General features: G+C 37.1%; 2 protein-coding genes across 3 annotated transcripts; one reads left to right on the top strand and one right to left on the bottom strand.

Moving 5' to 3' along the window:
- Positions 1–331: 331 nt before the first annotated feature.
- On the top strand, positions 332–2,125 carry LOC128191386 (uncharacterized). Its single transcript, XM_052863447.1, has one exon. The coding sequence runs from the start codon at positions 332–334 to the stop codon at positions 2,123–2,125; it is 1,794 nt and encodes a 597-aa protein (XP_052719407.1).
- Positions 2,126–7,312: 5,187 nt separating this feature from the next.
- Positions 7,313–12,327, bottom strand: LOC128155445 (cyclic nucleotide-binding domain-containing protein 2-like). 2 transcript variants are annotated; one of them, XM_052817147.1, is made up of 17 exons: positions 11,615–12,327; positions 11,428–11,498; positions 11,222–11,339; positions 10,987–11,055; positions 10,809–10,897; positions 10,333–10,495; positions 10,129–10,212; positions 9,985–10,049; positions 9,776–9,856; positions 9,584–9,644; positions 9,344–9,491; positions 9,048–9,145; positions 8,905–8,965; positions 8,688–8,773; positions 8,519–8,602; positions 7,930–8,064; positions 7,313–7,510 (listed from the first exon to the last, which is right to left on the bottom strand). In XM_052817147.1, the coding sequence occupies exons 1-17, from the start codon at positions 12,140–12,142 to the stop codon at positions 7,352–7,354; spliced, it is 2,100 nt and encodes a 699-aa protein (XP_052673107.1). In that variant the 5' UTR covers positions 12,143–12,327; the 3' UTR covers positions 7,313–7,351. The 2 variants fall into 2 exon arrangements, with proteins under 2 accessions (XP_052673107.1, XP_052673106.1); XM_052817146.1 differs by having other exon boundaries at positions 8,905–8,971; positions 11,615–12,325.
- Positions 12,328–13,600: the final 1,273 nt, after the last annotated feature.

Below are 13,600 nucleotides of genomic sequence, written 5' to 3'. Positions count from 1 at the left end.
TTACATTTATATAATTTTCAGTAGTTGTGCAATTTAAATTAGAATATTAAGTATGCAAACTCTGCTTGCGCTCCAACAATTCATCATTTGAATTTATTGGACTGTATAGTACAAAATTGATACGTAAAGTTTAACACAGACAAAGACAATGGAAAATGCAAGTATATATTAACCCATGCCCAAAAATTGTCATGCATTTGTACTGTACTCATAAATGGAGCTTTATTTTGTTATGAACATGCATTCAATTAAAAGATTATAGATAAATTGGGAAAACCAAACCACATTATTAAACAATGTAATGTTGAATCATGCAAAATAATAATTTTAGATGGCATTATCCAAGCCAGATAATCCAGATATTGTACAGGATGAATCAATCATTGCCCAGCACTATTTGGTGTGTGGTACTGAAGACTGTGAGGAGAACTGCCAGTTTTACTGCAATGACTGTCACCAACCAAAGTGTGAACAATGCAAGAATGAACATCAGAAGAATCCAGATACCAAGAACCATGAAATGGTCCCTTACCAGCAACGCAAGATACAACTACCTGTGCAGAAATGCAAGGATCACCCAACTAAGAATATTGACATGATCTGTGAGGACTGTCAAGCTCCAGTATGTTCCAAATGTGTATTACAAAACCACCAAAAACATGCTTTGAATGATTTAGAAACAATATATTCAGAAAAAATAACTCCTTGTCTTGAAAAAATCCATAAAATTCGACAGTATTTTATTCCAAATTCACTACATATGCAGAGAGATATAAAAAAAAATGCAGAAGATATAAAAAAAATCATGGATGATCTAAAAAGATCAATGAAGACGGAAACAGAATCTTTAAAATGTCTACTGGAAACAGTGTTATCAGATAATCTAGAACAAGTCAACAAAATGGAAGAGTCAATAATGAAAGAGCTACAGAGTCAAGACAAAACTTTTGAAGATTACATTTCTTATCTTGGGGACCTTCTTAAAAAGTTCAATGGCTACCTGTCCTCTACTGAACTCCAAAACTACCCCATTATATTCTCTATTTCTGATCACCTTAATATCCGACCCATACCAGAGACCACCAAAGCAGTCCCTCCAATATTTACTGCTGGTCAATACAACAAGGAGGATGTCACCAAACTGCTGGGTAAAGTAACTGTTCCTGAACCTAAACCAGAGAACAGTAAAATAAAACCCACCGAGACTGCTGCTACACAGTATATACTCAAATACTTAATTTATCTATTTATTTTTTTATCATTATTCTTTTTATTGATATGCTGTATAGCTATTAACAATCATCTGGAGAAACCAACACTGTCTCTGTCTTCCCCTGTCATTATTGTCAGGAAGTACAAAGTGCCAGATGTTAAAGGTGTATGTCATATATCACTAGGTAAATCAGGCAGACTTTGGGTCAGTGATAATCAAGGTAACCTTGTTCAAACAGACCAAAAGGGGAATCTGCTAAAAAGGTTACAGACTACAGGTGGATATGGCTACCACACTGTCACACAGGACGGAGTTCTAATCTATACAAACAAAGATGACAATGTCATCAATAGGATAGCACCAGATAATACAATCACTGAATTCATTAAAACAGGAGACTGGGAACCAATCAGCGTACACTCCTCCCGCATCAATGGGGACATACTGGTGGGGATGGTAAAGGATGGAGTCGAGGCTAAAGTCACCAGGTATGACAAATCAGGGACAGAAATACAGAACATACAGTGGGACAACAAAGGACAGGCACTGTATAGTGATCCACATTACATCACAGAAAACATCAATGGTGATGTCTGTGTATCAGACTATGAGAAACAAGCTGTAGTGGTGGTGGGTAAATCAGGACAACACAGGTTCTCCTACACACTTCAGATGTCTGAGTTTCTTCCTTATGGCATAGAGACTGATATCATGGGTCACATCTTGGTGTGTAATGCTGACAAAGTTTATTTCTTGGATCAGGGTGGTCATGCGCTCTTTTCTCTGCTAATTAAAGACCATCATAAAGACATATCATTGCTTCCCCTCAGTGTGTGTGTGGATGAAGAGAACAATCTCCATGTGGGATCCGAAAGCGTTACCACAGTGAGAGTGCACAAGTATCTGCAGTGATCACGTGCATACAAAGTTAATTTACTCTTATTATGTACAAACGATCTGCATGTTCTTTATCTTATATAATGACACCAAAATAAAGAAATTACATGCAGTAATTTTAAATGTACAATAAAGATCATTTATGAATCATTCAATTATCAAAACATACAATTTGGTTAAGGTGGTGATTATATAAAACATAATCAAATGCTCATGTACATTTTCAGGCTGATGGAACTTGGACTAACCATATATATAACAAATATACATGAAATTGCCTGTAAGAGGTTAAATATATGTAGATTATTGAAACATATCATAGATAGAAATTCCCATATAAGAATCTATTTTGCTAATTTATTCGACCTATTCTAGAGTATGCTGACTTAGTTTGGGATAATTGTACACAAGCAAATGCAGAGTTGCTCATTGAAAAGGTACAGGTAGAAGCTGCAAGAATTATTACTGGACTTTAATAGAGTTAATTCATCTAGATCATGTTTGTATGATGGACTGGGATGAGAGCCTCTACATCTTAGCTGGAGAACAAACTATAAACTACATTTAATCATTCATGGTATGGCACGAGGTCATTTGTGTGAAGTAATTCATCCATTTTACCCAGTTCATCAATTCATACAATTTAAGATCAGGATTTAAAATCTTATGTTTTATACTATTTTGTAAAATTTTGTAATATTATAATATTTATTTCCCTTCGACTAATAGCTTATTTGGAATAATTGTAGTGAAAGTGCAAAAAAAAAAATTTCATTTCCTATCTTTAAAACAAAGCTTAAAAGCATGTGATTTCTTGTAAATATTTAAATGTTTGTAGCAGAAAAGAAAATATTTTACATTGGAAACTTAGAAATGATGCTAGCAATCTGAATGCCCACTTAAAAAGTCATTTCAGATGTACAGCTATGTGGAATATGTGGTTTATATATTTATAGAAGACACTAATTTAAAACATTATTTTATGAAGTATCCTTTAATTATAATTTTGAAAGAAATATATTTGTAAATAATTTAAATAATATTGATGTTGATTTTGAACTTGAAACCCTCTTCAGGGGAACAGTCAATATTCAGATATTAAACTGTGATTTTTTTCCATTATTCGTGAATTTATTATATCCACAAAGAGATTTTAGTTGTGAGTATATATACGTGTATTAGACTAAGACTAAGTTATACAGGTTGTTTCGTTTTATTCTTAATTCTATGACTCCAATTTTCATTATCACTATTAATATTTCTACTTCTAAGACAAATTTAGGAACAATTATGTTTGCTGCGAGAAAAAGTGGGGGGGGGGGCTGTTGTCCAATCCAATTGAATTTAATATGTTAAAAACTATAAATCATTTGTTTTATTCCATGACCCCCCCCCCCCCCCCCTCATAAAACGATTATAAAAAATCTATGATAGATTTGGTTGTACATTGTACCCCCCCCCCCCCCCCCCCAAAAAAAAATGTTTATTTTGTCAAACTGAGTGACTGTCACTGAAAACCGAATAAAAGAGGAAAATGTGTTTGATGCATCGCCCGAATTTCCTAGTCGCCATTGGTTACACAAAACTTTTTTTAAAATCTCCATTTTACTCTTTTATCTTCCAAAGCGATGCATTAAACGATCGATTAACTTTTTCTGTTAAACAAGTATGAAACATGATAGCAAATAGGACTAAATGTTTATCCAAGTACTCACTCGAAACAGATGTCCCAACTGTCATGAGTTGGGGGAAAATCTCTCTGGAAATCTTCTATTCTGCTGAACGCATCCAAATCAGACCGCCAGTCAAAATATAATGGCGTGACGTCACAAGTGATAATACGTTATACCATAATGGAACGCCGGGGCTGTCTTTAAAATATATCGTAACATCGCTCGGTTTTTTTCGATAGAAAACCGAAAATCGCTCTACCTCTTTCATCGGGCGTTGCCTGGGAAAGGAAAACAGAACACAACGGGGAACGGAAAACGAAATACGTGTACATACGATATCAAAAAAGAAGATATTAATCGAATCAGACACAATTTTCTTTATATCAATTTTTAATTTTTTTTTTTATAGTTTAGGGTAGAAGGGGTCATATGAATCTATGGTAAATTTTAATGATATGTCCATATTGGGCTATTATATTTCAGTCTAAAAATTAATATCTATGATAAAAGTTTAATAAATGCGAATTTTGATATTGATTTTAAAATAAAGAATGTGTAGTATACGACAATGTATATATGATATGATATGTTTATCCATCAATCAAGGACCCTCGTGTGGCATATGCATTAAAACAATAAAACCAAAGGATTAAAACAAAGAATAGATAAAAAAAAACATAAATATTGTACTGTTAGTAAGTTACAATTAAAATATATATTAATTATATATTTAATATGATATTATATATCATTATTTAAAGTACTTTCATCATTTCATTCTTGTTTAAATGATTGAATTTTTTAAAAAAAATTATCCGTTTTTATTCCATGTAAGCATTGTTAAAATCATATATTGCATGGGTTTCAGGATCTTATGGTGACTCTAGACACTACTCATCTTAACTAGAGTATAAAAAAAGACTGGAACCTTATCCTGCAGGATCATACTGGTATATTAGCGAACGTTTTTTAATATGCTGGAGAGCACCTGTGAAGTTTTATGCGCAATTTTATATCAATGAAGTAACTGGCAAATAATCGCGATTCAAAGTACATATGACTACGGCTGCTGACTCCTTCCAATAATGGGGGAAATAATTACCGACAGAGAAAATCATCATCCTCTACAGAAGTACAAGTTACGAACAATTAATTTCGCTCGCACCCTGGCTATATTGTAAAACACGACAATCTTAGGAAATATTATCTAATTATAAACTTTCTGTTGTCACTGAAGCGTAATCTAAGCGTAAGAAGATAAAAATAAAATCATGGTCCCGATTTTGTTTTTCCTGCTAGTGCAATTACACAGTCTGAACTTGAGTAAAATATCAATAACCCACACCCACTATGGATTTTCCCGGATATTTCACATTTTACTCCTCTGTAATACTGCATAGGTGTTGGTAGACTCGGAGTTTTATTCTTTTTTTCGAATAAAAAATTTCCTCAAAAATACTAAATAAGGGATCGGCCCCAAAACGTTTAGGCCCCACCCCCACCCCCATTTCCCATCCTTTAGGTAATGTATTTTCATACTGACCCAAGAAACACAACTTCAGAAATGAGCGGTTTTTATCTTAAAAGAAGCCTTTTTACAGCTCATTTGCAAATACTGTAATTTTAAAACACCGTCACGTACAGGCATTCAACACATATTTCTTTTTATAACAAGATTATTCCCTGTGTATTATGATAATAACAATTGTTATTAAATTATCACAGTACATTGAAAAATCTTAATATAAAAATAAAGAATAACCTTATGCGCGTGTGATATGAAAAGAAGAATATATGAAACATGTCGCTTTTGTCATACTGTAAATTTTAAATTTATTGGGTGAGTTTAAATAAAATATTTACAATATGACACTTAATTTTACAGAAGTGACGTTTCCTCAGAAAAAATATAAAAGAAATCTTATGTATATGCTTATAATTCTCTTGCATGCACGGCGAAGGTTGCTCGATCATATACAAAACTCACAAGTTTATTCCCCGAAAATTGCGATATAACTGAAACATGTGAAAGCTTAGAGAAGCCGGTGCTGTATTTCTCTTACTATGGTGTTCCGATGGGGCCACTTCTACCTTCGCACTTTCGTCTTTAGGTCGAAGATGCGAGAGTGCGAAGTTGCAAAGGCGAGAGTGCGACGGCGAAGGAGCGAAAGTGCGAAGATGCGATTGCGAAAGTGCGAAGGTTCGAAGGCGAAGGAGCGATACTACTATCGCTTATGGTGTTCCGATGGGGCCACTTCGACCTTCGCACTTTCGAAAGTGCGAAGGTGCGAAGGCGAAGGAGCGATACTACTATCGCTCCTTCGCCTTCGCAACTTCGCACTCTCGCCTTCGCAACTTCGCACTTTCGCCTTCGCCTTTTTTGATAGCATTCAGAAAGTCTCGGTCTATTACATAGAATTTGATGTAGGCACCGTACTCGCCAAGGTTTTCTGATTAATCCATGATATTATTGGTACGCATGCGCTAGACCATGGTGCTTACTATGTATGTTTATAAATATTTTAATGTGTATATGTGACATATATGTTTATCAGTGCTGGCTATGCCTAATCATTATAATTTTTATACTCCATATTAAATGTAATGTCCGCCATAATATACATAATTATGCACTTCCAGACTCCTGTCACTTACCAGCTGTCTGTTTACCGTGGATCAAAAATAGTAATATTCTACTCCTTGCTCATGTATGGATCTAGAGGGGGAGAGGGGGTCCGCCCCCCGGAAAATTCAATATTAACAACTTCACACATGCAGTAAAGGGGGAGAAAGGGTCCGGATCCCATCCCCCCGGAAAATTTAATTTTATTACTTATATATGATAAAATCTGCAAAATATGTCTCGAACCCCCCCCCCCCCCCCCCTACAAATATAATTATCCATCCCCCCCCCCCCCCCCGAAAAAGTTATGGATCTGCGCAGGCTGTAAAAAATAAATTCTAAAAAGTTCATCGTCTGCCTCAGATGTCCTCTTATACAGCTAAAATTGTCTTTAAACGATAGAGAGTTCCACAATTATAAAAAGGCGAATGCGAAAGCGCGAAGATGCGAAGGCGAGAGTGCGAAGTTGCGATGGCGAAGATGCGATAGTGGTATCGCTTCTTCGCCTTGGCAACTTCGCACTTTCGCCCTCGCATCTTCGCACTCTCGCACCTCGACCTAAAGGCGAAAGTGCGAGGGTCGAAGTGCATGGCCCCATCGGAACACCATATCTTACAGATATTTTAACGTACCGGTACGCGAAAACGCTTATTTTTAAATATAGTAGTATAATCTAATTGAATAAGCCCTGGTCCTGTATAAATTTCAGGGACATTTCTTGTGAAAAAAATATCCCAGCAAAACATTAACAGAATACATTGCCTCTTCAGAAGCATGAGGGTTCAAGAAAATCAAATGGCAAAGACTTAAAAGATAGCAACTTAGTAAACCGCCATATAGTTTACAAAAATTCAAGCTTCTATCAGTGTAAATAAAGACAGTACAAATATTGAAACAAATAATTAGTTTAATGATAGAACGTAAATTAAGAACAAGATAACAAAGTCAGTGTCGAGCTTTTGCGGGCACGCCCCCTATCCATGCTTTATTCTTCCTCCGGATGTTGGTCAACACCTCTCGCTCCAGGTCAGCCTTATAGTGCACCCATTTCCGGTATATGTGCACTTGATTCTTTATGTAGTCGTGGGAAGGATAATTTTGTACCTTAAATACAAAATGATTATTGCCAATTTAATCCCATTATAACACACAAATACCTTAAATTTTTCGTATCGTACATGATATACTACCTGCTTTGCAGTGTGAAAAAAATCTTGTTTTATGCTATGTTCTTCAAGTTCAATTATGTTTATCAGATTAATATTATTAAAGTTCAGTAGAATTTTTTGTCTGTCGATTTTTCTCTCCAGAATGCAAAGGGTCACGATTCCCTGTTGCTAGTTTCTTTTCTTACCATGGTTTCATACACATTTACAAACATTTCTATAATCTTTCATTTAAAAAACCCAATATCAAATATTCATTCGATTTTTTATCTGTAAAACAAACATCCCTTATACATGACACAGTGAGTGTAACACCGCGGAGTCCCGCGGTGGATGTGTCCCGCGGTGTGCACCCACCAGGTCAGTGACTATCCGGAGTACTTTGACGTTGGCCTCCTTCAGGAAAAGACGCTTGGAAATAAGGATACATTCCGCTCCCTCGCTGACCAGGCTCAGCTGTGTGGAAGGGGTAGAGATCAAGGACTCCAAGCCCTGACACACGGAGAAAGATCGGTTAACATACTGATAAACAATTAGACAGTGCTATCAATAATACATTGTACGTGTTCCAATTTTAGAGGACTAACTATAAACGAGGCTCGATGGTCTTCGTTACTCTTTAGCATACCTCTACCCCCTCCCCGTACAATGACGATTTGATTAATTTTTAAAGATTTTTGTATAAATACAAAATATATAATATGTTATGTGGAACTAATTTATAATTTAGCATTATGTCCACTATTTCTGCGCCAATATGTAATGGGCGTTAGAATATAAATTAATCACGTTTGAAGATATTCGTCTGTACACTGATTGTTGTGTGACCACCCAACCTCCTTAAACATGTTTAAAAAGGTTAAAATACAGTGTATTATGCCAAGTGGTGAACCAATGGTTGACGCATTTTACAGTAAAACCTTTGCCATTTGATATTTATACATACAAAAACTTGTCCCGTTTTTAATTCCGAGATTTGGGCGTACGCTGTGATGAGGGGGTCATCATCTCTCTGGTGCTCTTCATATTCCTGTAATAAGAATCAAAGATTTTTGTTTCAGTACACATATTTTCTAACTACTTCTTCATCACCCGTTCCTCTATGTAGAGCATACCTCTTCATAGCTTAGTACCTCCTCTATCAGCCGGGGTTTGGAAGACTTGCTTCTCCGATTAGATCTCTCATGCTTTCTATGAGGATCTGTTACAAAAGGTGAGGGCTAAATTTTACATGGTTTGAATTCATGTACACGTACTTCTGAATTTTTTTTCCAGTTTTAACCATTTTTGAAGGAGAACATCAACATTTAACTAGAATGAGAAACATCTTACCCGCTGAATGCCGCCGCTGTGTCACGGGTGTGTCATCAGATTTGGCAGCATTCTCGGTGATCTGTAACTGAGCACGGTTTGGGTAAAGTCTCATTTAATTTGGATACGATAAGTCTCCTTTACACAGACTTTGTGATACTGACCTTGGATGAGACACTGTTGACCAGTTTGTCCCTGTCTATGGTACCCGTCAGTAACCCGATCCTAAACGTGTCTTTGGAGTTGGCTTTATGGTCGGTTCCTGCAAAAGGATGTTTTCATTCCTGTGAATTTTTCCGGGTAAAAAAAGAGTCAATAAAAAAAATCTTCTTCCTTTCTTTAATTCCAATTGTACTTTTTATCAGGTATTTTGTAAATCACCCATATGACTGGCATGGGACAGACTATAATTATGATTAGCTCAGATTAGAAATTCTTTAATTGAAACAATGTTACTTACGGGGACACGGGTCCATTGCGCGAATCTTCTTCATGGTTGTATACAGCGGGAACGCCTCCTCGATTTCCGGATGAAACATCTTCCGTATCCGGTCCGGTCGAGTCTCGGATCGTCTCCCTTGAAAGTCACTGACAATTTTGCACTTTCCCTGAAATTTAGTTAACTTATAATTCAGATCTACTCCGAGCACATTAATTGAATATTTTATGCAAAATCAATGTTTTACAAATTTCAACATACCGCTTTTACAACAATTATGTATTTGCTTTCCCGACTGTCTTTGACGATGACATCATCAGGTCTGAAATAATAAATTATTATGCACGTCAATATCTATGGTCATATAAACTATAGAAAAGCAATTCAAATCCATTCTGTTTTGTTTTAAAGTAAAAACGGTCGACAAAAATGAGGAGGGGGGGGGGGGCTCACTTGAAATACTGGTAGAAGAACTGGTTCGTGTTGTGATGAAAAGCCCTGTCGCACGGGAAATCCTTGAACAGCATGAGGGATCTACGAAATATTCATGATCTATCGTTAATGTCAAGCTTTTTACTCCTCATTAAAGGAGAAAAGTTGGGTGAATGTACATGTATGTATCTCATAACAACATATAGCATTTGACAACTGTCTTCTCCTACTTGCAGAATTCTACGTGCTGTTCTTTTTGTTTTCGCAACGGCTCCTTGATGATCACATCAAAATCCTAAAAAGAAAACATCAAAATTCAACAAGGTAAAAATGTAATGATTGGTTGGTCACACATCGTCTGTAAGTCTCCATACCTCTTTCATGACGACCAGGAACTCGCAAGTTGTTTTACAGATGATGGAGGCTGTGCGGACCCCTCCGTGTATCAGCGCGATTTCCTAAAATATTTAAGGTACAATCTACTAGCTTACCAAACAACGTTGCCTGAATCGAAGACATTGTCACAAAAAAAGAAATACTCTAATACAGTACAGATACACTTGACCAAAAGTATATACCCCAAACGTGTCGCCTCCATTGAGTTCGTGGACCGTCCTGACAAACTGGTTGCCCGTCCTGGGGTCCTGGTCCAGAATGTTAACAATGGCCGTCCCTGTCAGCATGATGTAGAACATGGACGGGGGGTGACCCTGCTTCAGAATGACCCGCCTCGTCTCGTAACTACAATTGAAATTGCTTTCTTTTTGGTATTGTAAATCTAATTTTAACTATTTTATATGAACGATGTTTCATTTATGTCATTTAAAATCGTAAAAAAATATTCAAGCACAGAGGGTTGGTTTCAAAAGGGTACTCTCTCTCTCTCTCTCTCTCTCTCTCTCTCTCTCTCTCTCTCTCTCTCTCTCTCTCTCTCTCTCTCTAATGCATGGTTAGGCGGTACGTGTCCCCCTTTTCTCTATATCCTATCTATCTCTCTATCCCTCTCTCTCCATGGGTGGGAGGGGTTGTGGTAAGGGGGTTTGTGTTGACAGACCTTTGATACTGCATACAGCGGGCAAGCTGTATCTGCGTGTGAACAGGGTAGTCCTGGAAAGAGGCGTTGTCCCGCATCAGAGCCATAATCTGTTAATCAAAGACCATCCATTTAGACATAATTAGTGACATGTCACACGATGAGAACACATGTTGAGCTTATAAGTACGTGCACTCACCACTTGTATGTTCTGTAAAGTCCGCCTCTCCTTGGGTATCAACAACAGCTCTTTTAACTTGTCCCGTAGCTTTCAAAGAATTACATAATGCATTGTGCATATTTTTAGCGTTGATAAAAAAATCTTTTTAGCAAATAATGAGAAATGTCGACGTTAATACCAATTTATAAGGAAAATGCGCTAGCAAGAGAAAAATATCCGTCATTCTTTACGTGCCTGGTTGAATGTTTCTTACCGGTTCAAACTTTCCGTACGTGTTAGGATTGAAGGCAAGGACTTGGTTCATGTCATCGCGCACGTGAATGTACATCTCCATAAAAGACCAGTCCTTCATGTTGGGTGTTAGGGTATACCTGTATAATAACAAAGATGTCTTGTTTAACTTTTCGTATGGAAATTAATCTATAATTTGGAGGAATTGCCGCCAAAAAACACATGTACCTTTTGAGCCATATCCAGATTCCAGACACAACAAGAACACTTTTGGCGATTCTCCTGAACTTGACGATACGCTGTAGGTATAAAATACATCTACATACATTATAATTGATATGATATATTGTTATATATCGCATATAAGATCCTGATGCATTTTTCAAAGGACAAATCGAAAGAAAAAAAAAATAACCGGCTCCCGTGGGGTGAGATCCTCTTTCGGTGAGGGTGAGGGAGGGAACAGTACACCCTTTGTGGACATCCTCCTTCGGAGTCGCCCCAGACCCCGGCGCAGTAGGCGTTGGTTCTGCTCCGTTGAAATTGACGTCACAGAACTCCGACGGTTGTCGTTACACAGCGATATAACAGAACTCCGTCGGTTTTCGTTACTCAGCGATATAACGGAGCTCCGGCGGCGGATCGGCGACACGCGACCGGAACTACGGATACTCGTTCCGCCGGAATTAGCAGACTGGTTCTGTTTCGATACTTTTTGGGAATCCAGAGGTCTTAAGAAGAATTCTTTCTTGAGAAGTTTGTACTGGGACCCCGCCTCGGATCTAGCTAAGGAGGTTCCGAGTCGGACGACAAAGTCCGGGGTTTCCCGATCATCTCCTTTGCTATCCGACAAATCCTCCCCCGGATCCAGGAGATGCGGGACATCCAGACTTTCGACCGGAGTCGATGTCCGAAGGTGTTCGTCTTCGACTAAGGTATCCATAATTAAATCAAGAAATCTTTACCACTCACTGACATTCAGGGGCAAGTCGTATTTTCTTATACGTTTATTTCTTTGATTTGAAACGTAATTACAGAAAGATAAAGACTTTCTCGTTCTGATAAGCAAACACGGTGGATTTTTGTCAACAGGTTAGGCATTATCCAAACCTCGGAACAGATTTATTGGTCATTTATAAGAAGAATGGGCGAGTTACTCGGGAGAGGGACGATATTGTTCAGTCTTTATCTTTAAGAAATAACAGATTCTCTCCTGAATAGCTCGACACATCAAATAGAAACGTTTATCAATGAATATCGTGTTTAATCTTTCTTTTTATCGGACTTAAATTGAATTTGGCAGCGTGGTGGCACAGTAGACGAAGAATGTTTTGACACCGACGTAATCTATCTAAACTCTCGCTTTCATTCCGTTTTTTCTACAAAAGAGGGCGGGTGGCGATTGTTTTTGCTTTCTTCCCATCGTCCGTTACATTTTTCTTTTCTCCCACTTGATGGTGGTCTCCGAACGTAAATGAATTTAAAATCAATACACTTTATACCAGTTTATAGTATACCATGATGTGTTAACAGGAAAATTATATTACAATTCAAAGATTGTAGATTTACGGATATTCTATCAGCAGTTCTAATTTATATCATCTAATTATTTATCCCTTGATTGATGTATTTAAAATGCACTTGAAAGAAACGCTATCAAGCAGTACAGATGATCAAATAAAAAAAAAAGGAGGGCATAATACGTGATCATAGCATCTGTTACACACGTAAGAGTGTTCGCTTTGAATTCTGTGTATGGTATAGACTACAAAGCATCTGACATACGATTTAGGAGTGTTCGCGTTGAATTCTTTGATACTGTGTCTGTATTTATCGTTGCCTTGTAGATTCATGATGTGGTTAATATCGACCATAAGCTCGCGATCCTAGCACGATTCAATGGTATACGGCATAGACTAATATAGACACTTAGGTTGAAGAATCGAGTAGAACTGAAATACAGTTCATAATGCTAATTTTATCAGACGAGGTCTGTCGCTGTTAATGTTTGTCTGGTCCACATAACGGTTGAGTATAAGCACAAAATGTTGCTTGTGGTGATTTTTCATGAAAAATGTAATTATTCATATGCGTACTATTCCGGTATATTATATACCTTGCAGGTAAAAAAATAAACCATCTGTATTTTTTTAAATACAACACACATGCTTCTATGAAAACTAGAAGTAGAAGTCCTTTTCAAATAATACAGTGCAAGTTTGTTGTTTTATCGTAGAATCAATAATCAGACTCGGAAACATTGAGGTCCTGTTTCTAAATGGCTCACCCTCATTTCGCATCGACCAGAAAGTTTTATGCATTGTCACTAGAACTGTGAAGATGATCAGGAGAAATGAGTTATCTTTATTTTGTGTTACCTTTTACTACTTTGAAGACTTCG

The sequence above is a fragment of the Crassostrea angulata genome, chromosome 7 (assembly GCF_025612915.1).
Source record: "Crassostrea angulata isolate pt1a10 chromosome 7, ASM2561291v2, whole genome shotgun sequence".
Taxonomy (NCBI): domain Eukaryota; kingdom Metazoa; phylum Mollusca; class Bivalvia; order Ostreida; family Ostreidae; genus Magallana; species Magallana angulata.
This window is presented reverse-complemented; position numbering and strand designations above follow the sequence as displayed.